Source organism: Chenopodium quinoa, unplaced genomic scaffold, assembly GCF_001683475.1.
Source record: "Chenopodium quinoa cultivar QQ74 unplaced genomic scaffold, ASM168347v1, whole genome shotgun sequence".
In the NCBI taxonomy this organism is placed as follows: Eukaryota; Viridiplantae; Streptophyta; class Magnoliopsida; order Caryophyllales; family Amaranthaceae; genus Chenopodium; species Chenopodium quinoa.
This window is the reverse complement of record NW_018742381.1, coordinates 2,363,301-2,386,830: the sequence shown is the minus strand read 5'-3', so window position 1 is coordinate 2,386,830 and position 23,530 is coordinate 2,363,301. Positions and strand designations below refer to the sequence as shown.

Here is a 23,530-nt window from a genome sequence, read left to right as displayed (position 1 = left end):
AGTTGAGATTATTGCAGAATAAACGAAAGTTGGAATTATTTAAAGTAAATTGAGCAAAGTTGGGATTGTTAAAGTGTATTTTTCCAACTTATAAATCTATTATGAATCGGGCATCGCCAGGGCCAATAGTTAGTTTAGTAGTATAATAAAAAGTGAACACGTCAAAAAAATAAACCTTTAGTATATTAAAAATGAACATTTATCATACAATCATAAAATAATTTGACCGTATTCAACAAAAAAAAAAAAAGAATAGCTAAACCATACCTATAAATATGAACATTTTATTAAAATATATTTTGTTTTACATTTATCATACTTTGTTAGGATTATTAAAAGTAAATTAGCCAAAGTTCAGATTATTAGAATAAATTTTTCCTTCTTATTTACGCTTGTTTAAGTGGAGAATATGGTATAAGATTAATAAAATCCTCCAATACCCATTACAGATCGGATATCCAAAATTTTGAAAATCAATATCCAAATGAGCATACAATATTCCTATTTTAGATATCCAAAATATCGGATCGAATGCGATCGTATTCTCATATAATTTTACACAACCCTAATAAATAATGCCCTTTACGTGGCAACTACTATTGTGTTTTGACTTGCTTATTGATTGTATACATAGCAACAGGGCAAAAAAAAAGTTTAAGGAACATTAAGTGGACAATTGCAAAATATCTATCATAATCAATAACCATCCCAAAATGAGTTAATGGTACTTCATTACACAATAAGCAAAACATACAGATTCCAGTTACAAAACAATGTAAATGTAGTTTTTAAGAAACAGAGCAAGCACCATACTCCAGCAAATATAGATGGGACTAAAACGAGTCGCTGGAAGCTATCGTGTACAGAGAGGATGCTAATTTTGGATACATGCCAACACCAAGGGCAGATGCAAATCAGCTAAAACGAGCATAGTCCATACATTACTTTCCGACACACTTGAAAACAGAAATGCCATCGAGGAATCTCTGATTAGAGATATTGTTAAGTTAAATATTAGTCTAGTAATGACCATGCCTATCACCTAAACCATTTAAGACTTGCCTCAATTTAATTACAAAATTTGTATGTTTTCAGCTTTTCACTAATATGATAAACAGTAATTCTATCATGAAAGAATTACCCAGAGAAACTAAATCCAATACCTTCAAGGTGTAGCCAAAGTTTCTTAAAAGTGTATTTCACGTCTTTCAGCAAAAAATTTTCCATTGACAACAGGCTGCCCAGCAAGCAGTGCAAGCCAAACACCAGTGTCTGCACCGATTTCAACAGACACATTACCAGTCCAACCTGTCATGGCAGTTTTTACCCAGCCAGGGCAAAAACAGTTTACACTAATTTTTTCACCCTCAGGTCGATCACACAGTTTTCTTGCCAGATACCTGGAGTAACAATTAACAGCAAGCTTTGACATTGAGTACACAGTGGAGTTTTGAGGCCACCCACCTAATGTCCAGCTACCATCTTTTGTTTGTTGCAGAAAGGTTTTCAGAGTATTGTCAATCAACTCCTCTGTAAGCAAGTCGTCGTTAGATAGTTGTTCTCTCAAGCTAACATCTTCAATCCTCTGAAAAAAATAGATATTTTCTGGGTTGATTAGAGTATGCAAGCATAAAATCAACTCAAGTATGTTACTTTTTGCTTTAGGGTGCTAAAAGACTGGAAAAAAAAATTGAGACAGTCTTCAGCTTACATTTCTTCTGCCATTTAATCGGCCAAGCCTTGAGCTGACATTAACAATACGAGCACCAAATGAAGAAGGTTTCATTAAAGGAATCATAGAATCAGTTAAATTCTTTGTGCCATAGTAGTTTGTATTAATAACCTGCTCTGCATGTTCAACAGAATTCTCTGATCCAACATCGAAATTGACACCTGCATTATTTACCTGAAAAGCAGTGAATGCTAGACAATTATGAAGCAGCAACCTTACTTTATGCTAACGCAGAACTGTAATAAACGAAGTAAGTTTTTTTTTCAATGATATTACTATAAACTAACCCAACAGATTAAAGTCCATAGGGCTATATCATTGTATAGGGTTATGACTGTTATCTACTCTAATTATTTCAAAAACTGACATCTAGTGATCTAGCACCATAATAATTAAAAAAATAATATGAGGACATAGCCATAAGCACCAAACTGTATGTCTCATCCCCAGCCATGGAAAGTGAGCACAGCAGAAAAGTGGTTAGAAGCCCAATTAGGGAATGGACAATCTTCCCCCTTAAATCCTATAAGGGCATAAATGGCCTTGAGATACTCTCAATCATCTAATGAACCATCTACGTATATCTCTATCTCTCCATACTATGAAACTTGACTTTTATTTTTTTTAGTGTTTAGAGAGCCACAACGGCGGGGATGAGAATCGATCCCAGGATCCCCTGTAACCGGGAGGAGGCTCTAACCACTTGCTATCCCTCACTCTCATGAAACTTGACTTTTATTAGTACTTTGTAAGTTACTATGCAAAAGAATGGCTGGCTAAGCATTGAAATAAAAGTTGCAAATCAAAGAAATATAGTAAGCCTAAGATGTGCTCGTCTCGGCCAAACAGGGTGGGGGGACGCAACAGAAATAGGTATACAGCAACAACAACAAAGCCTTAGTCCCAAAATGATTTGGGAACGCAACAGAAATAGGTATGCTTACTAAAATATCCAAGCCGCCATAAATCACTTTGATCCATTCAGCGAACTCTTTGATCGACTGAGGATCAACAATATCCAATTGGTGGAAATCCACCAACAGATCAGCCTCCTGCAGAACTTTCACAGCCTCAATACCAACTTCAGTATCTCTTGAGGTCAGTACAACAGTCATCCCATGACCAGCAAGTTGCCGAATAATCTCAAAGCCAATTCCCCTGTTACCTCCAGTCACTACTGCAACAGTTTCAGAGGTCCACCACCTAAGACACTCCAAAAAGAAGAAATGACAGGAGTCAACTTCCAAAGCAAATAAAAGCGCCCGGGAAAATCAACATACCAAAACTCATTCGTTCTATAGAACTCTTCATTTTTAAACAACACCTAAATTTTTTTCTCATGCTAGGTAAGAAAGTGATTAATTGAGTTATGGTCCTTCTTCTAACATTCAATAATATATTTACTACGCCACTCAAGAGGAATCTAAACACACATGAGACTAGTCATAAAAGTGAGCTAAGTGGTTAATTTCCATAAAGGATGTAGTGTTGTACCAATGTACCCTATTTCGCTGATATGATAAGCCTCATGTTCGTTTAGATCCCAATTGAGCACTGTAGGAAACAGCGCCATAACTTGGTCACAGTCTCACAGAACAAATCAAATGGTGACAGTAATCAGTACACAAATTTACTTTTCATAACCAAAGCAACTAGGCCTTTTATCAGCACAATCCATGTTCATGTTCAGCCATATCGCTACACAGAGTGTGGCTAGACAAAATGATACGTTCCCGCCTCATATACTTAAAAAATGCAAACAATAACCATACATACAAGCTACCATCTGAGGCAATATATCATGCTGAATCCTGCTATACCCATTTGATTAAATAATTTGGATACAAAACACTGATAAAGATTAATTAAGAGACAACGCACTAGCCTATTTCCTATATAAAGACCATCAGCAATAACCTGATAGACATATTTTATACATTGCTGCTTCCTCAATTGCTGTTTGCTAATGGTATCTGGATTCAGAGAGGTCAAAACACTTTCAATTTTACCCAAACATAGGCCAAGATTGAAGGCATTAAATGCTTAATTGCTAATGATGAAGGGTTTCCAGGTTGTCTAAACATATTCAATGTTACCCAAATTTGAAACATAGGCCAACATTTTGGGCGTTGGATGCTCAATTTCGAAAGGTTTGAATTCCCGGGAGGTCAAAAGATATTAAACTTTACCCAGTTTCGAAACATTAGCCAACACTTTGGGCATTGGATGCATAATTTCTAATGCTGACAAGTTTCCAGGAGGTTAAAATATATTACATTTCACCCAAATTTGAAACATTGGCCACCATTTTGGGCATTGGATGCTCATTATCTAAAGTAACAAGTTTCCGGGAGATCAAAATATATTCAATTTCACCCCATTTTTAAACATTGTCCAACATCTACAGCATTGAAGCTCAATTGCTAATGGTGACTAGTTTCCGGGAGGTCAATATATATTCGATTTCACCCAAATTTGAAACATTGGCCAACATTTTGGGCATTGGATGCTCAATTACTAACGGCGACGAGTAAAATTTGAAACATTGGCCAACATTATAGCATTAGATGAAAAAGAAAGCAGGTTTCCGGAAGGTCAAAACATATTCAATTATTACCAGAAATTAAAGCATTGCCCAAAATTTTGAGCATTGGATTCTCAATTGCTAACGGTGGCCGGTTTCCGGGAGGTCAAAACATATTAATCATCACCCAAATCTATGAACATTGGCCAACATGTGACACCAGTTACTCAAATGCTGAAGATAACAATCAATCATTTTACAAAACAATGAATCAAAATTTCAAAACATTTTTGATTTTTGAACAAAAAAATATGAACATAGGGAAAGAAAATACCGCTGATTAGAATAAGACATTGTGCGAAGCAGAGAAATTTCTGTAATTCTACGTTCACGACGCTCCTTTGCGCGCTCTTTTGATCCTTTTCCCATTTTTAATTTTACTTCTTTATTCTTCCTAGAATTTAACAAAAATGAAGATCAATTGACGCAATTTACACAAAAATCACAGAGAAATTATACAATTAAGAACCCTAGAATTCAAGAATGAGGGGAAGAAAAAGGAAGCCATTACCTTGTGTAATGTAGATGAGAAGGGAAATTGAGAGAAAGAGAGAAAGAAATGGTATGGAAGTTCAGAAATGATAGTATTGAGAGGTCAAGAAATGGCGGTTGTATGCTGCCATTTTTGATTGATCAACAGCTTTGCCAAGCGGGAGGAAAGGAAGATCTAGGATAAAGTTGGGGGGCTTGGCTTTGTTCAAATTTTTAAGAGTTAGAAGGGATTTTTTTGCCTTTTATACCGTGTATCTTTTGTCTCAAATTAGTTGCGAACAGACTTGAGAAAAAGAGGTGTCAAAATCCGATCAATCTAATCCGATTTGTTCTGACAAAACTTTCAAATTTTGATTCGCATTGACACAATAATTTGGCGCGACTCAACTTTGAAATATACTCGCCTCGATCTCACTAAACCCGACCGGAGTATACGAACTTACGCCTCAAGCCAAAATAGTTGGCTGATTTGGCTTTGCCGCTTTGGTATGGGTGATTTATGTTATGGTCATTTAGATTAGGTATTTATTTAGGTAAAACAGCTTGTAATACTACTTAGATACAAGTTGATCGATTAGGCAGTACTAAACGCTTTCTTTGTTTTTATTTTGTTCAATATATTTTGGGAAAAATTTAAGTTGGTTTATATTTTAAGAATTACGGATTATATTATTGTATGAGATGGTGGGTGAAAGACGTGAGATTTGGAGGTAGTTGTTACTCTTATTAGTTGGTGAAGGGAGTGATAGGTAGACATTTTCGAAGGTGTGGTAAAGATGGGTTGAAAGGGGGTGGAGAAGGAGGTTCTGATGAGTTAATATGCTTGAGGTAAGTCGATTGAATTGAAAAAAGTTTCACGACTATGACGAGTTAATGAACTTGAGTAAAGTCGAGTGTTTTGAAAGATGATTCATATATCAGTTAACGAGCTTGAGTAAAGTCAAGGGAATTGAAAGAGATTTCATGATTAGGTGACTAAATGAGCTAGAGTAATAAGATTGAGTGAATCGAAAAATGTTTCATAGTGTTCATTATTCCATGAAGTAAATGATGGAATACTGAGTGAAAAGGGCACCCAAAATTTATATAAAATCTTTGTACATAATTAGTTTTTTAACTCATTGTGAGCCACAAACATAAACAATACTTCTTTTGTTTTTTTAATATTACAATGTTTGTAATTATGATACTATCTAAACACTTTTTTAAGCACCTGTTGTGATTCATAAGTAAGGAACAATAGTATATTTTTCGAGTGCATTTGTATGTCATTTCGAGTTTTATTCATTTTAAATTAGGTTTAGATCATCTCAAGTCGGTCACAAACTTAGTTTGGTTAATGAATATTGTAAGTCATGTTCGTCTAGTCATATACAGTTCAGTGCAATTTTCGTTCAATTCTTGAATTATTCTCAGGTTAACTTAGGTGTCAAGTTGATCTGGAATCAAATTTATTCAACTTGGATCATATCTTGAGAGGTTTATGAAGTTGTTATTTTGTTTTATGAAGTTTTTCTCATTTAGGTTCAAGTTCGTTCCATAAAGTTCTTCCCACTTTTACTTTATTATTTGTTTTTTCTTTTGTCAAAGATATACTATTTCCCGCTTTTTAAAGCTACTTTAATTTTCTTATTACACTCTATCTATCTCGTTTTAAAGTAATCACAAATAAACTTATATAACTTTACTTTATTTTTCTCGTTGACCCTGCGAAACGGAAAGAGTATGTTAGTAGCTTTAGCTATAGGAATATAATATATCTTCCCCATATTATAAAATAGGTAGTTATCGGAGTCCACAATGTTACATGTAACTCGTCAAAATAATTAGTGGGCTGGATGAATACGTCGATTTATACTGTCACTGCATATTGCTGGGTCAAATGACTCAAATCCACAGTAGTTGGACACTAGTAGTACACTACTACTTCATTGCAGCCGCCCGTGCAAATTATTGTTGTCACTTGTGAGATGTGCCTGGTAATCTGGTATGATTGAGGCTAAATTCCTAAATCCTAGCTGTTGGATTTGTATAATTGACCAATGGAGCTTTATTCTCTAAAATTGAGTTTCCATATTCTACATCGTTTGAATAATTTAGCTAGCCTAGTCTATTTTATATTGCACTAATTTATGCTTTGAATACTCCGTAATATCATGTTGTATTGTTTATAACATCGCTATATAGAAAGATTCGACTGTGACATGAGCACATGACCCATACCAAGTAGTTTTAACATGGGACATTAATCTGACTTGAAAACTATAAGGTTATATTTATGTTAAAGCTAAACATTCCAACCCAAATTAAATCGGCCAAATTTGTTAATATTCAACTTTTTTTTTTTTTTTTTTTTTTTTTATTATTCATCGATCATGTTTACTAATCCGGGCATTCTCTTGTAGAAATAGGTGGTGCATGGGGCAACTCTTGAGCGATTGCAAGAGAGAAAATGTGAACTGTTTTTAAGGCGAGGTAGCTCGAGAAACCCATTTTAATAGTTAACTAAGCGTTTAGAGGAGAGAATGTCTAAATTCAAAGAGATTTTTTGTATATTAACACTTTTCTTGAGGCATATGGAACTATGGAAGGGTATTTATAGTGTATGGACGGCTAGTGGTTCTTTGAAGTCGTTCGTTGACTTAACTCTACTCAAATTTGTTAGTAGTATGAGAGACTACACCATGATAAGTCTACTGGTGAGAAAAATACGAGCAGGAGCTACTCTATTCATGTACATTGTAAGCTTGTTGATGGCAAATAACTTAGGTCAAGCCTAGGCCAATTTATATTTATATACGGTTAATAAATCAATGACGTATATTTTATAAAGAGGAAATAGCCAATTGATCCCCCTTTTATTTTACTTAGGTATTGTTCTCTTCACCTTATTCAATTAATATGCAGTAGTAATAATTTAAGATCAATAAAAATAAGCTAAGTTCAACAAAAATAAGTTCAATTCAATAAAAATAAGTTTTTATTAATAAAAATGAGTTTTTATTAATAAAAATGAGTTTTTATTAATAAAAATAAACAACTCTAAAAACAAATATAATAGAGAACTATTAAAAATTATTTAACTTTAGCAAAATAAATTTAGTTTAGCAAAATAAATTCAATTCCATTCAATATACTTAGGAAAGTTGGCTTAAAATAATACCAACTATCAACGGTGTGTGCAAAATAATACGAACCCAACTATTTGCTATTAGTGGTACACCTTTTGTATTATATGTGAAAAATAGTACGCCGGTCAACGAAAAAGTATTTCGAGAAATATTCCGTCTACATTTATTATTATTTTTTATTTTTTTATTAATTTTATATTTTCTTTACAAAACATATTATGCAACAATTTTCTTTATAATCCAAATTAATAATGCCTCACCCCTTTGTTAGGATTTTTTTTTTTTTTTTTTTGTTTTGAAGTGTCAATATGTATTAATTATTTTTTTTTTTCAAAATACTTGTAGTAATTTCTACTACCACACAATAGTAAATATTGTATTTAATACATTTGACAAATAAAAAATAATAAATAAATAAATAAAATAAATAAATAAATAAAAAAAGCCTAACAAAGAGGTGGCCATTATCCATATAATTTGTATTGTGCTGTAAAGGAAATTGTTAACATAATACTACCCCCATTTCTGAAAGTTCGACTCGCTTACTATTCATGTAGTCAAAATAAAATAAGTTTGACTATATTTTATGACTTATACAATAGAAATAAATTAGCATGTGAGATCTTATTAGATTCACCTTATTATAAAATTTTCAAATATCAACTTTTTGTAATTTTTACTCATACATAACCAAAGATATTCACGGTCAAAGATGTTCATTGGAGATCACGCAAATGCAAACTGAGTCGAACTTTCGGGAACGGAGGGAGTATGTATTTTGAAAAGAAAACAAAAAATATATAACAAAAAAAATTTATAAATATAGATGGAATATTCCTCATGATTCTTTTCTGGTGAGTGGCGTACTATTTTGCACATATATTACAAAAGGTGGTAGCGTTAATTGCAAATAGTTGAGTTCGTATTATTTTGCACACACCGTTGATAGTTGGTATTATTTAAAGCCAATTTTTCAAATACTTATTCTGTAAATATAATATCAATCCATTAAAATAATTTCAATTCAGCAATAATAAAGTGAATAAAACATGTTAGTCGTAATTTTATATCTCTCAAATTCACATTATCACTTTTTCCAATGTTCTCATTTTTCATGTTCTCCACTTTATTTCTACATCTTCATGAAAAATGTTTGATCATTTTAATAAAGGAAAAATTAGTTTTAATAATCCCAACTTTGACCAATTTTCTTATAATAATCTTAACTTTTGACTATTCTGGAATAATCCCAACTTATATAGGTATCTTCTAATAATAAACCCGAACTTTCATTTTTGTTTAAATAATAGTCCCAAAAGGGATCAGCAAAAGCAACAAAAACAAAGTTCGGATTTTTTTAGAAAGATACCTATATAATTTGGGATTATTCAAGAATAATCAAAAGTTGGGATTATTTACAGAAAATCGGTCAAAGTTGAGATTATTAAAATCAATTTTTCCATTAATAATAAATTAATATACACAGTATACTTTTATAATCACTCAAAAATACAAGTACCATAGCAGAAGCAGTGCAATTTTACAATCACAATTTAAATATTGTCTAAATAAGAGTAACGTACACTTGGTCAAATTTATGAAAAGTGTAGCTTAGGATGAGAAAGACCTCTTGGAGCAGTGGCCCAAAGGTCGCCTTGCATCCTTGAGTTGCGTGATTCGATCCTCATCAGGCACAAAAACCCATCCCCCTACCTCCTTCAGGCATTGCCAACCAGACTTCCTGTAATAGGAGCCACATGTCATAAACTCATTCCAAATTCGACTTGACACAACCCGACCTTGAAATAGAACATTAATTATATCTTAATCCGACATAACTATAAATGAGCGTCTGTTATACTTGAAGTGATACATCTCATTTAGATTAATTATAGAAATAATCCCAACTTTCGATTATTTTTTAAAAATCCGAACTTTAATATGAATTTGCTTCCAATGGTCCCATGTGACCAGTTGTAATCCCCCATGTTTTTAGAGTAAATTATAATATATTTTTATTATTTATACAAATATTTTATTTTGATTTCATTATATAAATTATTTTATGCAAAATTTATTTGAACTTTATTAAATGAATAAGTTTTATTTTAAATTAAAATCCTCTTCCTACCTACTAACCATGATTTGACAACAATGTTATAATATTAGTAGTCCAATTTTAAGTGAATGAAGCCTATTTTTCATCTTACCGGTGCCCCCAAAACAAGTCATAACCTTATTAGGATTAGAATAAGAGCTACCTATATAAACCCCAAAACTCTCAAAATTTCCCCCTTCTAATCTCACGTAAAACTCACAAAGCTGCTACTGCTTGCCTCTTCTTCTTATTCACGATCAAACACACACACACACACACAAAAAGGCTGAACCGCCGCTACTGCCGAGCACCACCACCTGTCCACCTGCTGCCGCGCCATCGCAGCTCCACCCGCAGCACCCCACGACCACCAGTTTGCCCCCCTTCTCTCTCCTTTCTTTATTTCTCTTTTGTTTTGTTAAATTGATTCAAGTCTCAATCTTTATTAAGTTTTTGTTCTTAAATTGTTATTATTATGATTTGATTATGCTTATAAAGTGTAAAAGACTAAATTATGAATTATACTATGTTTAATTTATGGAATAAAATTCCAGATTTGGTTTAATTAAGAATTAAGAGTCGAAATCTTGATTTTTCATGGTTTTAGGGTTTAAAACGTGTTGATTAAGTTATCTAGTTATATTATGTCTAAATTATATTTAAGCATAATTATTTTGATTATATATAAAATTTCAGATTTATTAAAGTTTCAATTTTAAGTTTAAATTGTATTAATTTCATATTTTTATGTTCCTAATCTCATAAAACAATGATTGTGAGTATTTTATGATTATAAAGCCTTGAACTTTAAAGTCTAATCTCAAGAATTAATTTTCAGATTATTGATTCGTGTTTTTGAAGCCTCTAATTACATTTAATTGGTGTATTTTTGGGTTTAAAGCATACTAACCTTCTATATTATGTATGTGATAAAAATCTCTATAATTTCAAGATTTCAAGTGTAAAATAAATTTTCAGATTTTTATAAAGCTCTAATTTTCCTGTAATTTTATGAATAAGTATGTATTTTAAGGTTTTTACGTAGGAAACTTAAAGAACTATATATAAGCTTTTAATTTTAGTATAAGGGGAGGTTTTAAAGTGTTGTTTAATTGGATTTTGAAGGTTTTAAAGTAAGTTAGTATTGCTGTAAATTTAATTGCTTGGGTATTGATTGAATTGTTGTTGTTTGGTATAGGAGAGGACTTCGTAAAAGGCGATTTCTAGTTCCTAAAGCGGTCAACCAACTCGTTTACTCAAGGTACATACAAGGATACGAAATCCTTAGACTCTAGGAGCATGTTTAAGAACTTGGAAAATCTAGAATCATGTTAGGAAACTTGTGGATTGGTTGAAATTGTATGGTAGTAAGTTTGATTGGTGATTAATGTGATGATTGGTTTTGATTAATGTGTGAGAAACGTGTATTGATCTATCTTGTAAGTATTATTTATTCACTAACTTGCAAGATAAGCTTAGAGGCAAAGGTACATGAATATGTTGAGTGAATTATTTTATTACTCGTTCATTATTATTGAAATGGAATGAGTAAAGGAAGAATTGAAGTCTATAAGACGAGGTTGAGGATTTGAGGTGCCTTATGCACTTAAGGTGTTTATACACCGAGGTAGGTCAAAGGGTTCAACACTAAATGTTGTTTGTCACTAATAATTCAAGAATTTAATTGGAAATTTGAATTGCTTGAATGATTAATGTTTGATTGGTTGTATTGTTTTGCATTTGAGACATCACTAAGTTTAAACTTGTAAATCACGTAAAGTGCAAGATGAATAAGCAATAAAACTCTGAATTTGTGCACATCTAGAGTAATGACAAACAGGGGTTGGGGTACACGGGGTATTAACCGTGCACTTTTCTAGAGGTCGTCTAATCTACGAGTATCTTGTTTTCAAATACTTTTTACAGCTATAAGGAGTTAGATGAGATCCCATACTAGCTATGGCCACAGAGTCGCGCCCGTTTGCCATTGGATGTTTATTGATGTTTGCAAAAGGAGGCATGGGGTTTTTCTTTTATTGATGTTCCGAATTGGAGCATGGGGAGACAACCTTGTCTATTGCTTAATCCAATAAATAAAATGAAATGAAATAATCAGTATTAATTAGAGAAGTCTTAGTAATGTTAACAGTTGAGTTATGTATTTGAGTCAATAATTAAATTGTTGTGTGTTGATTGATAAATAGTAGCATGCTAGAAATTCTTTATTATATTCGTAGCTTGTATGTACTCAGCGTTGCGGATTGCGTAATTTTGTGCGCCTTTTTCTTGGTCATGGCCTTCGCCTTTCAATGACCCTGTAATGATCCAATCTTTACACTTGTAATATTGGGTAGCAGACTTATCACAGGTGTTTACATAGTTTGGACTTGCATCAAGGTTGTGGGAGTGGAGAGTTGGTTATCGTTCGCATTTTATTTCATTTCATAAGTTTGAATTTACATAAACTCTAGTTTCATTTATTTACTACTTTTGTTGGGTTTTGAATAAGGGCCTTAATGGTTCCAACTTGTAAGACTTAATTTGGTTTTGTGTGTTGATTTTGATACTTATTTATAACTGAGTTAGTTTTTCCGCTGCTAAATTCTGAATTAGCCTTAACGTTTGAACACGTGGCGGTAGCACGTCAATAATTCTCTTGCATTTTATTAAAGGTATTTACAGGTTTAAAGAGAGAATTATTGGGGTGTTACACCAGTAACCTGTTGAATAGGTAAATTTTTTCTTAAAAAGTTTTATGTACTCGTGTCATCACGTGATTGGTCAAAAATAAGTTTACTTTTAATTTTAATTTATATTACTGGTTTAATTATTTAATTAATTAACTTAAAAAATATTATTTAAAATAAAAACCATCAATCCAACCACCGCCGCCCTCAGCCCAACGTGACCCTAACCACCGATTGTCGGCACCTAGCTGGCCCATTCCCCCCATCCCGTCGGCGAAGCCCACCCCACCCCTCTCCCCAATCTGTTTGGTTTTTAGGTTGTTTTGGGTTTTCTAGGTTGTTTTGGGGTAGGGCTTATGGTTTTGGGGGACGACAAATAGGGGAGGGGGTCATTTCGTGGAGAGAGGGGCGTTTATGCGGTGGATTGGGGAAAGGGGAAGAGGGTGGCGCGTCGCGGTAAGGGAATTTGGGGAAGGAGAAGGAGCGGGCTTCTAAGGTTCTTCGTGGGAAGAGAAAAAGGGGTGAGGTGGGCTTCGCCAGCGAGGGAGGGAATGAGTCGGCGGAGGAGGGGGGAAATGCGCCTGCAGGATCCGCCAGCGGGGAAGGCCAGTTAGGCGTCGGCAGCTGAGGTAGGGGTCAGGCGCTGGGCGGTGGTGGCTGGCTGGTGGAAGTTTTTTTTTAAAAAAAGTTTTTTAATTTTTTTTTTACTTTTTAGTTTAATATTTAAATTTTTTATTTTTTTTTTTGACCAATCACGTCTTGACACGTGTAAGGTGACTTGTTATAACAAGTTTTATGACCGGTTGGGACCATTAGAAGCAAATTCATATTAAAGTTCGGATTATTAAAAAATATCGAAAGTTGGGATTATTTTGGCCGAATCGAACAAATTAAAGGGGATTATTCCTGTGAATTTTTCCTTAATTATATTATGTCATATATTAGAATATTATTGTCAGATATTAGATTATTATTGTCAGATATATTAGACTCACCGTGAGTCCGACTCACCTAATTTTTTTTTTCAAATTTCAATAGGTTTAAGTATGGCATTAAATGAACCCAAACCAAATTGATTGACTTTTATCATTCAAAAACAATTTAAATTGATTGATTAACAACCCAAATGATTTGATTTTCATTTCTACAAAACTCAAAATAGTTAACATAAAATTATGGTGCACTCGAATTTAAGAAAGATCATACTTCAACATAAACCAAATTTGACACTTATAATTACTCCTTTTTTTTTTTAGTCTTATTTGTTTTTTTTACATAGTTTTGCCAATGCAATAGTGTAACTGAGATATTTTAAGCTATTTATTAAAAAAAAATAACATACTGGAAAATTAAAATTGACGAATTTAGTAAAATCTTACATGATATAACTGGAATAATCCCAACTTTACTCGATTCGTCTAAATATTCCCAACTTTCGCATTATTAAAGTTCATATTAAAGTACGGATTATTAAAATCTTACATGATTATAACTGGAAGCAAATTCATATTAAAGTTCGGATTATTAAAAATAATCGAAAGTTGGGATTATTTTGGGCGAATCGAGCAAAGTTGGAATTATTCTAGTCAATTTTTCCTTATAAGTATATGAAAATCATTACATTTTTAAATTTCATTTGCCATGGATTCTCTCAAAATTTCAAATCTGCTTAAAGAAATAGAGAGTTCTATTTTTTAATTGGTAAGAAGAATGACCCTATTGGGACGGAACATCTCACAGATTCATCTAGCCAAGTAAGTGAGCTTAGATCATTTGAGATTCCTCCCCCTAAAAGTGCTTTTAGTGGACTTTGATTCCACGTGAGAGATGCAAACTTTTCCTCTAATAAGCCTTGTTTGGCGGAAAAAACGAGAAATTACTCCGGATTTATAATTGAAAATAAACCCAATATGAAATTGGTCTCAAACCAAAACAAATGACTCACGACTTAAATCATATCATAACAGAATCGACCTTATTAATCAAATCCCATCCATACACATAACAAAATCTCTTATTTGGACTACTATATCAATTGACAATACGTACGAAAAGATATTAGAAAGTACATAATTTGAACATCTAGAAATTCTCACTACAATTATCAAAGCAATTAGTCCAAGTCCGTCATCAATGAGCTCATGTTAATTAACAGCCAAATATTGTGGACCATATTGGCTCGTGTTCGTGGCTTTGTGTAGTTTCCAAAGTAGCTTACTCACTTCCTCTGTTTTTCTTCTATAATTAGCCCCTTGTTTTTAACTTCTCTCTTTAACATTCTCAATTTAGCTCCGGAAATCTTCACCATTTTATTATCGGGTATTTGGGTATGCTTCATGTTTATTCTAGTCTTTAATCTTTCACCCCTTTTCTTAGAATCTTATAAATGATTATATGCTTTCCTAATTATTGTCTTAAGTGTGTTATATGTTTGTTTATATGTTGTAAATTTAAATTCATATTATAATCTTGTGTGTACACCTTATGATCATATTTTCTTTATTATATACGATTTTGTTGTATGGAAATGCAAGAAAGGCGAATGGGTTCTAAGAATTTCATTGCTTGATATTCTTATGAAATGATTTGGTTTAGAGTTTGGATTTGATTTTGAGAGTATGCATGATTGATCGATTTAAATGGCATTTTTATGTGTGGCGATTTTGCTAGTTAGAGTAAGATTTGCCTAAGTCTTGATTGTTATCCTTAGAAATGAAACTAATTAGGGTGCAATTGTTGTTATTGTATAGTAAGGGGGTGTTTGGTTCGCAAACTGGTACGAGGTTGGAGTCAAGAATGAAACCATAGTAGTATTTGTTTGGAACTTGATTCTCAATACCATACGTTTGGTATGAGTATGGAATGAATTTTTTTTTTCTTTTATTTGATACCTAAAAGTATGGGAATGAGCCAAACTCCCCCCTTCCCTAGGTTTCTAAACCCCATACCTTAGGAGTTTGAGGTATGGGTTTGAAACTCTTGAAATCATAAAACAAATATAAGATATCTGTTTAAACCATTCTAAACTCATACCTTATGCCTAAATTTATGTGTACCAAACACCCCTACAATGTTACCTATAATTCGCTTATCCCCATGAACCAAAAAGGCAAAATATAGCATAAATTAGGTAGTGAATTGAAAACCTGTATCCTATCTCGGACTACTGAACTATGTAACTATGGTAGAAAGGAGGGCCTTTTAGGTATATTTAGAGGTGCAATTTGTGTTTACACCAATTATATTGGTTACGTAACTAATACTCCCTTCATTCCTTTTTGATTGTCACATACGAGTTTTATTACTTTTTTATTTTTGTTTGGATGAGGTTGATGACAGAAAATTGGTGGGACCACTTATAGCTAATGTGAGAGTAAGTTGGTAGTCCCTCATAGTCATTTATAATATGGGGCATGCTATGATGGACGTAGGAAAGAAGAGTAAGGTGGTAGTCCCTCATTTACTATGCATAACTACATCCACCAAACTTTTGCCACAACTTTATGTGGCACAAAACTCAAAGGAAGGTTATTGCCCACGAAAAAGATTACGTCCATGGCCTATAGTTCCATAAATTTGTGCATTGGATATGGTCATGAGTTGGAAAAAAGTATGCTATAAGTCCTCTTATTTCTAGTTCTATGTTTAATTAGAGACAAGTGTACTCGTGGCTAACTAACATTGATTTCCATCGATAAAGTTGTGGTTGATTAAAAACTATATGATATGTGAACGATTCTTCATTTATGACTAATTAGTTTGATTGCCGTTTTCTAATACCTTGTCAAAACTTTGGTCCCGTGGCTACCCTATTAGAAAATTTGCTAATTATGTTAAGGGCAGGAAGCCGGGAAGTAGCCTAATGGAGTTTCTACAAGAGTTTGCTCAATGACATAACTTTTGAGCATATCATATTGTCGACTTTGCAAGTAACTTTGGCTTTTAGATTGCAAGGAAATCTCCTGCTCTATATCTGGTTGGTCTTATAGTGAAGACTTAGCCATGATGTGGATAATTTTGGTTTGGGATAATAATCTGTGAAATGTAATTTTCATCTACCTCCAGAAGTTTTGTTGTGAGAAAAAGACACTTCTGTGCCACTAATTTTAATTTCTTGTGGCTTAATTTGTGGCATAATAGTGCTTTTGTTGCTGTGAAAATGTGGTTTAAAGTTTAAATTTTCATGTCTGTCTGTAACAAACACACAGCAGTGATAGCAACACACAATAACACATCGAAATGAAATGTATGATAACTCACCAGTGTTAACATTTCCTCTCCCAAATGCTGAGCTTAACACCCCATTTATGGGTTTAATGAACCTCCCAGACCTAAGAATAAGAAACTTTCACTAGTTAGAAAACTTTTAGGAGAATTCCGCTTATAAAACAGTATTTTCTTATTATAAACTTCCTAAATAAATACAAGTCATCCTTTGTAATTACGATCAGTAAATATTCATACAGGATACCTTTTAAAATAAAACTTTATATATTTGTTGGTCATTATATTGCCAATTTGGTATGCCCTATTGCCAAGATTGGCTGGACATGCTATGCTTGATAGCATGGTTGTCCTTGCTACCAAGTGTTTTGGCTTCTTCACTTTGTCTCTCGGTCTCATCTTTGGCTCAAACCTTTGGTGCCAAATTATTGAATCACGTTTAATGCTTGACTAAACAGTCATAAGTATTATGTGGGGAGCTTATGAGCATGTATAATTTATCCCTTTTTTTTTGCTCGTAGAAAAAGCAATATTATATGTAGCTTCTGAGGTCAAATTTGCCTAGAAACTGTATATTTTTTATATTGATACGTATTCTTTGTTAACTTCTTGAGCAGAACTGAGTGATCACTCTTGTCTGTCATAACTTCTTGAGCAGAACTGAGTGATCACTCTTGTCTGTCATAGCCGTATACATTCATATGCACTTTAGTTTGCCCCTTTTCCGGGTTAAATAGGATATGCAATAGGGACTATAAATTCTGTTTGTTTTGAATCCTGGCATGAAAGAAACACTGTGTTATAGATCCGAAGACATTCTGTATATAACAATTTTGGATACAAAGTTACCATTTGTTGTTCGTTAGAAGTATGTAACTTATTGTTGCAGATTATTTGACCCATTCAATTTGGCGAATGCAGTGAAGATGGTAAAGCCTTGGCAATCATGGCTCTACTGCTTAGCTTTATTTCTGGCTGTGTCGTGTGAAGTTATAACTGCTCTTGTACTAGATGAGAGCATGATGAAATCAGCTGATTATCTATCGCCTGAATTCGCCATGAAACCCGGGTCAGTAGTGAACAAATTCTATTATAACATCGACTTTCCCAAGGGCCACATTGGCATTAAGGATTTCAATGCTGAAGTAGTTGATGAGGATGGAGTTTCTGTCTCTCTTCAAGACACTTACCTCCACCACTGGGTGGTTTTGAGATACTATGTACGTAAAGGTTTGGAGGATAAAGGCCTAAGAAGCAAGCCAACGCTTCGTCAGGGGCCAGATTTTATGTTGGTCAGAAACACTGGAGTGTGTAAAAATCTTGGTCAGTATTTTGGATTAGGTTCTGAAACCCGAAAAACAGTCACACACGTGCCCGATCCTTATGCAATAGAGATTGGTAATCCAGATGAAGTACCAGAAGGGTTTGAGGAGAGGTGGCTGGTGAATGTTCACGCAATTGATACTCGAGATGTGGTGGATAGGTTGGGATGCACTGAATGCAGGTGCAGTCTTTACAATTCTACCATAGATGAATATGGTAGACCTATAAGCCCAGATTACGAAGGAGGATTGTATTGTTGCTATGATCAGACACAATGTAAGGTGAAGGAAGGTTTTGCAAATTCTTTGAGGAGGTTGTACCTGAAGTACACTGTCAAGTGGTTTGATTGGAATGAATCATTACTACCTGTTAAAATTTATATCTTTGATATTACTGATACTTGGATGGCATCCAATGAAAGGCATCCCTGCATGGTAACTTTTCTTTATCCCTTTCTTTTGTAACTTTTTGGTGCTACAAGCCCACAAGAGTATATTCTGGCCCTTCAACCAATTTGAGTCGAACATGATTTGGGGCTGTTTCGCATTTTCTTTTTCTTCGTTTCAATGTTCCTGCAGGTAGAGTATGAAGTCAGTCCTTGTGATTCATCTACTGTGTCTTCTAATGGTTGCATCGACAATAAGAAGATAAGCTTTAATATGCCAAGAGGAGGGTATTTGGTTTATGGTGTTGCCCATCAGCATGCAGGAGGAATTGGTTCAGCTCTTTATAGAAAGGTGGTTATGAATTTTTATTGTCCTTTATATAAACTATATTGTCTATGTGTGTCTTGAGTAACCTCTATGGATGGTCTTATATGCTAAAAGCTTGTTGATTTGGTGTACTAATAACTTTGTCTTTGAAATATTGTCCCAAGTTCGGATTTTAGGTCCATTAGGAGACTATAGGACTCTCTGATCTTCCGAAGATCTGTCTGTCAGCTCCTCTGAAGTCGAATTCTTTGCTTCAGAATTGTTCTGTCCCTCCAGATAAAGTAAAGAGATTTACTAATTAGGGAAGCGATTGAAGGAAAAACCTGTAACAATATAACTGTGTATATGACTTTTGGATAACCTACATGGCCACATGTTAATGAAAATAGGATCCAGGGTGTGTAATTATTTCATTTTTTGTCATCACTTAGAGCTAGTGCATATAAAATTTCTGATTTATTTGTATATTTGATTTCAGGATGGGCGTGCTATCTGTTCCTCGATTCCAACCTACGGACAGGGAAATGAAGTAGGAAATGAGTCTGGATATATTGTTGGAATGTCCACCTGTTACCCCGACCCTGGCTCAATCAAGATTAATGATGGAGAGACTTTGGTTCTGGAGTCTAATTACAGCAGTTCTCAGAAACACACTGGAGTTATGGGCCTTTTCTACATTTTGGTTTCCGAACAATTACCAAGGCAGAAGGAAATTTCAACCTCTTAATCTCTGTAAGATTTCTCTGCTCCTCAATTCACTGTCTGTGTATGAACATTAAACTAGCATAAGCGCTAGAGGGATAAGAAATGAACTGTACTCAGGCATCATGCCATTGCTTGATGCCTATCCCCAAGTCCTGAATTTATTGCAGGACGTAAACTGATGAATGCTATTTGACAGAGAAACATCCTGAGTCTTATTATAATATTGAATCTGTATGGCACAAGTTCAGCTGATGTTAAATGGAAGGCTGATTATTGTCAAGCTAGCATATTGTGTTTAAAAGTGTTTGACGCCACATCTTGAAGTAATACCTCCACGAGTTGAACTATATAGCAAATTGAAATCATGAACTAGAATATAAAAGCTTGCCCCAACCCATGAGAAATTTTTTTGGAAGCTTGATTAAACCATACTCTTTTTGTAGGACAGGAAAAGTGTTAGGATTATATTATGAGTCATTGTGGATTTAAAAGCAGAGCTACTGAGCTTAAAGCGTATGCACCATATGATAGTAGTGTCAGTATTGATGTCAAATTAGACTAGCTTTTGTGATAATGTTGAAGACTTGTCTTAACACATATAGCACAAAGTTTTTAGGCTGGAAAATTAAGCGGTCCCTCCTTCCTAGTCCTTAAGTAGTAAGATTATGATTTAACCACTTCTCACTGTTAAACTGAGTTTGTACATTGTTGACAACTTATACAAGTTCTTTCATCTGATTGTTGCTTCTTGTGTGTTTTTCTGATACAGTCAATTGAGCGCATATAAGGCCTTAATTTTCTTCAACAGTTTCTATGTGACTTTCGGTGAAGGTGAGCTACTGCCTAGATTCAATTTTAACTCATGTTTAGAACTCTATGCATGATATATATTCAATATATGTAACTGATGATGAAGTCTGGCTACTTTTGTTCTGCCTTTTCATCTATATTACTAGTAGTAATGAAACCAAAGTGAAAAATCATTTTGCAATCTGTAAACGTTTCGCTACATCCTAAAGTTTTTGGTCTGCCCTCCCTACAATAAGGCATTGATATTAAACATAGACCAGATAGTTATCAATTACAATGATATCGAATAAGAATTGCAATTTTTACACAGAGAAGAAACTTGCTATATTTGCATACAATATTACTAAAGAAGGAACTAAGGAAGAACACAACTTTTAAATCACTTACATATCCGAAGAAGATGAGGAAGAGAATCATACAGCATACAGATAAATAGGGAGCTACAGAATCATACAGCATGCAGATAAATAGGGAGCAAGCTCCAAATACAAAGAAGTGAAAACAGAAACAGTGAGAAAAAAAACTGGAAGAAAGGCATTGCCTTCCCTTTGCCTAGTTGACTTGCCTTATAACCTTGACGGTTTTGGTCAAGTTTACATTAACTTGTTTGTATCAATCCCATCATCAAAATCATGATCTTTTTCCGTCTTCTTCGTCTTCCCCTCCTTCCGTCGACATGATCAAGTAATCCAAACTCCGATGGACCTAAATGGCGAAAATCATGGACATTGTGGAGAGATCAAAACTAGTATTTTTCTTCATTACTTAAGGTGATACTAAATATTTATAGAACTAGTTTTACCGCTAATGGAAGCTAAGAGGTATAAGGGAATGGAAAAATGGTCCCTAGTTGGACTTTATTTCACTAATTTTCTCATAATAAAATTTTTGTTGGATTTAATTTAGTTAAAAAATCATGCTAATTCATCCCACTAAAATTGATTAATATTAACTTAATTAGCTTACAAGAATAGCATGTGGGATCCAACTTAGCACAATTAAAAAAAGGTCAAACCCAAAGTGTTAAAGAGAATTAGCTACTGGATCCACGTGTTAAGGCAACAAATCATCTAAATTGGGAGGAGTATAATTGTGAATTAAATAGACATTTTATGCCATTATTTTGCCTTTTTATTTAATTATTTCTATACTAAATATTTCAATGGTTTTGGACCGTCCAACACATCTCCTTGCTTCCCGCTAAAGTTGGGGAGAATCCATGCTTTAAGTGATTCATCTTTGTTAGTGCAGAATAATGAGGAAATTAGATGTGGAAAGATGGATCATTAAGCTCCTCATCACCAATGCTTGTAGTATATGAAAGGCAAATTATTATATGCATGCTTGTATGCATGCATGAACTCCAATGGTAATAATTGAGAGCTTGAGGATTGCCTTAGACCTATTAAATTCGATCTAATCAGAATCATATCCGATGATTGATTTGAATAATCTAGCTGGATTAAAACAATACTCGAAAGTATATGACTTAATTGATATGAATTGACAAATACATGACTAAAGACTACCAACTCAGAAATTAATTTTGATTGATTTATCTTATCTATCAAACCAATGGGTAATGAGCTCCAATATCAATTAGTTCCACCCAATACTAAAATGATTGAACTATTATATATTAACTCAATCGATTTGTTCCACCCAAAACCAAATTATCGAATTGAATCAATTAACATCTTATTTGAACAATTTGTTTGCTTAGGAGTGTGAAATCTGAAAAGTACTAAAGTTTTTATTTTCAAGTACTATGACTAGTTTATAATAATACAATATTAGAATTATATGGTAATCAATATCTTTGCAATGGCTATTAATAGATTTAATTTGCTTTTTACACATCGTTTGATTATCTTATATAGGGTGTTTGGTTCACAAAGTAATTTGAGTGAAAAATCAAGAGTGAAATAACGATAGCGTGGAATTGAATTTTGACAATTTTTCTTAATAATCTCAAATGCTCAACTTCTCCTTAATCACCAAACTCAATATATATCGTACACTATTAGTTTACTTAAACCTAATGTTGAATTGACTACCTTAATATTTTGATGATTGACTTACGTAAAACAAACTCTGACTAATGATGTTTATGAGTCTTGGTTGAACAGAAATATTCAGGTACACAAATACATGTTTCGGAGTAGGAACAACAGAGTTTGGAAGACTTGATGATGAATGCAAGCTTTCAAGATGTCCTCACAACTCTATATACTTAGTTACTCAGTGTACGAGCTTAAGAAACAAAAGTGTTGGAAGGAATGGAAGGAATTAAGAAGAAACTCGAAGTTCCTGAAGGAACCTGAAGTTCCCGAAGGAACTTGACGATTGACTCAGAAAGTTTTAAAACAGTTTTCATATCCCTTAATTTAAGGAAGTGATAAAAATCAGTTTTGAAAAAGATTTAAAAAGATTTTATAAATAAATAAATAATTCATTAATTTAAAAAGATAAGTTTTAAATTAATTAATTATTTATCTTTTAATTAATAAATAAATAATTATCTTTTTTATTAAATAATTATCTTTTTGAATAACTTAATTTTTTTGACTTGGTAAATACTGGCTCCTAGTATTAAGGAGAACGTTGAACTTGGGAGTCAAGCTAAGGAAATCATGTTCCTAAATTTCCTCTGCCTACATCCCAACTTCTCAGCCAAAGAGAACGTGGGATTAAGGGGGAAGTGGGAATTTGATGGAAGCTTGAATATTCTCTTTATAAAAATAGATCAACGTGGCTTTTTGAAAGTGTGGAAAAACAATCTTAAGTATTCTGAGCATAGAGTTTCAAAGTGTTTAAAAGAGAAATTCCTTCCATCCTTAGTCTCTTAAGTTCTTTAGGAAATACTTGTAATCATTGTGTAATTAGGTTTGGGTTGTGAGAGTTGTAAAGTGTGAGACTTGAGAGAGTTGTTTACACTGTACAAGTGATTCGGAGTAGAATCACAAAGTGTGAGAAACTGTGATTGAGGGATCACAGTTGGGTAACTTGAGTTCCTCACGGAACTTGAGTC

The 23,530-nt window shown here is 33.6% G+C and overlaps 2 protein-coding genes across 2 annotated transcripts; one reads left to right on the top strand and one right to left on the bottom strand.

Moving 5' to 3' along the window:
• Positions 1-676: 676 nt before the first annotated feature.
• Positions 677-5,309, bottom strand: LOC110698550 (carbonyl reductase [NADPH] 1-like). The gene is made up of 5 exons (XM_021875996.1): positions 4,828-5,309; positions 4,591-4,710; positions 2,677-2,935; positions 1,712-1,906; positions 677-1,585 (listed from the first exon to the last, which is right to left on the bottom strand). Exons 2-5 carry the CDS (start codon positions 4,683-4,685, stop codon positions 1,187-1,189), a joined length of 948 nt encoding a protein of 315 aa, XP_021731688.1. The 5' UTR covers positions 4,686-4,710; positions 4,828-5,309; the 3' UTR covers positions 677-1,186.
• Positions 5,310-14,898: 9,589 nt separating this feature from the next.
• Positions 14,899-20,686, top strand: LOC110698538. The gene is made up of 5 exons (XM_021875986.1): positions 14,899-15,051; positions 17,870-18,705; positions 18,850-19,008; positions 19,463-19,716; positions 20,459-20,686. The coding sequence occupies exons 2-4, from the start codon at positions 17,875-17,877 to the stop codon at positions 19,709-19,711; spliced, it is 1,239 nt and encodes a 412-aa protein (XP_021731678.1). The 5' UTR covers positions 14,899-15,051; positions 17,870-17,874; the 3' UTR covers positions 19,712-19,716; positions 20,459-20,686.
• Positions 20,687-23,530: the final 2,844 nt, after the last annotated feature.

Coding starts and splice junctions, on each gene's coding strand:
- LOC110698550 (XM_021875996.1), bottom strand. CDS start 4,685: ATGGGAAAAGGATCAAAAGAGCGCGCAAAGGAGCGTCGTGAACGTAGA. Junction 2,936..4,590: donor ATGTCTTATTCTAATCAGCG/GTATTTTCTTTC, acceptor GGAGTGTCTTAG/GTGGTGGACCTCTGAAACTG. Junction 1,907..2,676: donor ATGGCGGCTTGGATATTTTA/GTAAGCATACCT, acceptor ACTGCTTTTCAG/GTAAATAATGCAGGTGTCAA.
- LOC110698538 (XM_021875986.1), top strand. CDS start 17,875: ATGGTAAAGCCTTGGCAATCATGGCTCTACTGCTTAGCTTTATTTCTG. Junction 18,706..18,849: donor ATGAAAGGCATCCCTGCATG/GTAACTTTTCTT, acceptor ATGTTCCTGCAG/GTAGAGTATGAAGTCAGTCC. Junction 19,009..19,462: donor GTTCAGCTCTTTATAGAAAG/GTGGTTATGAAT, acceptor ATTTGATTTCAG/GATGGGCGTGCTATCTGTTC.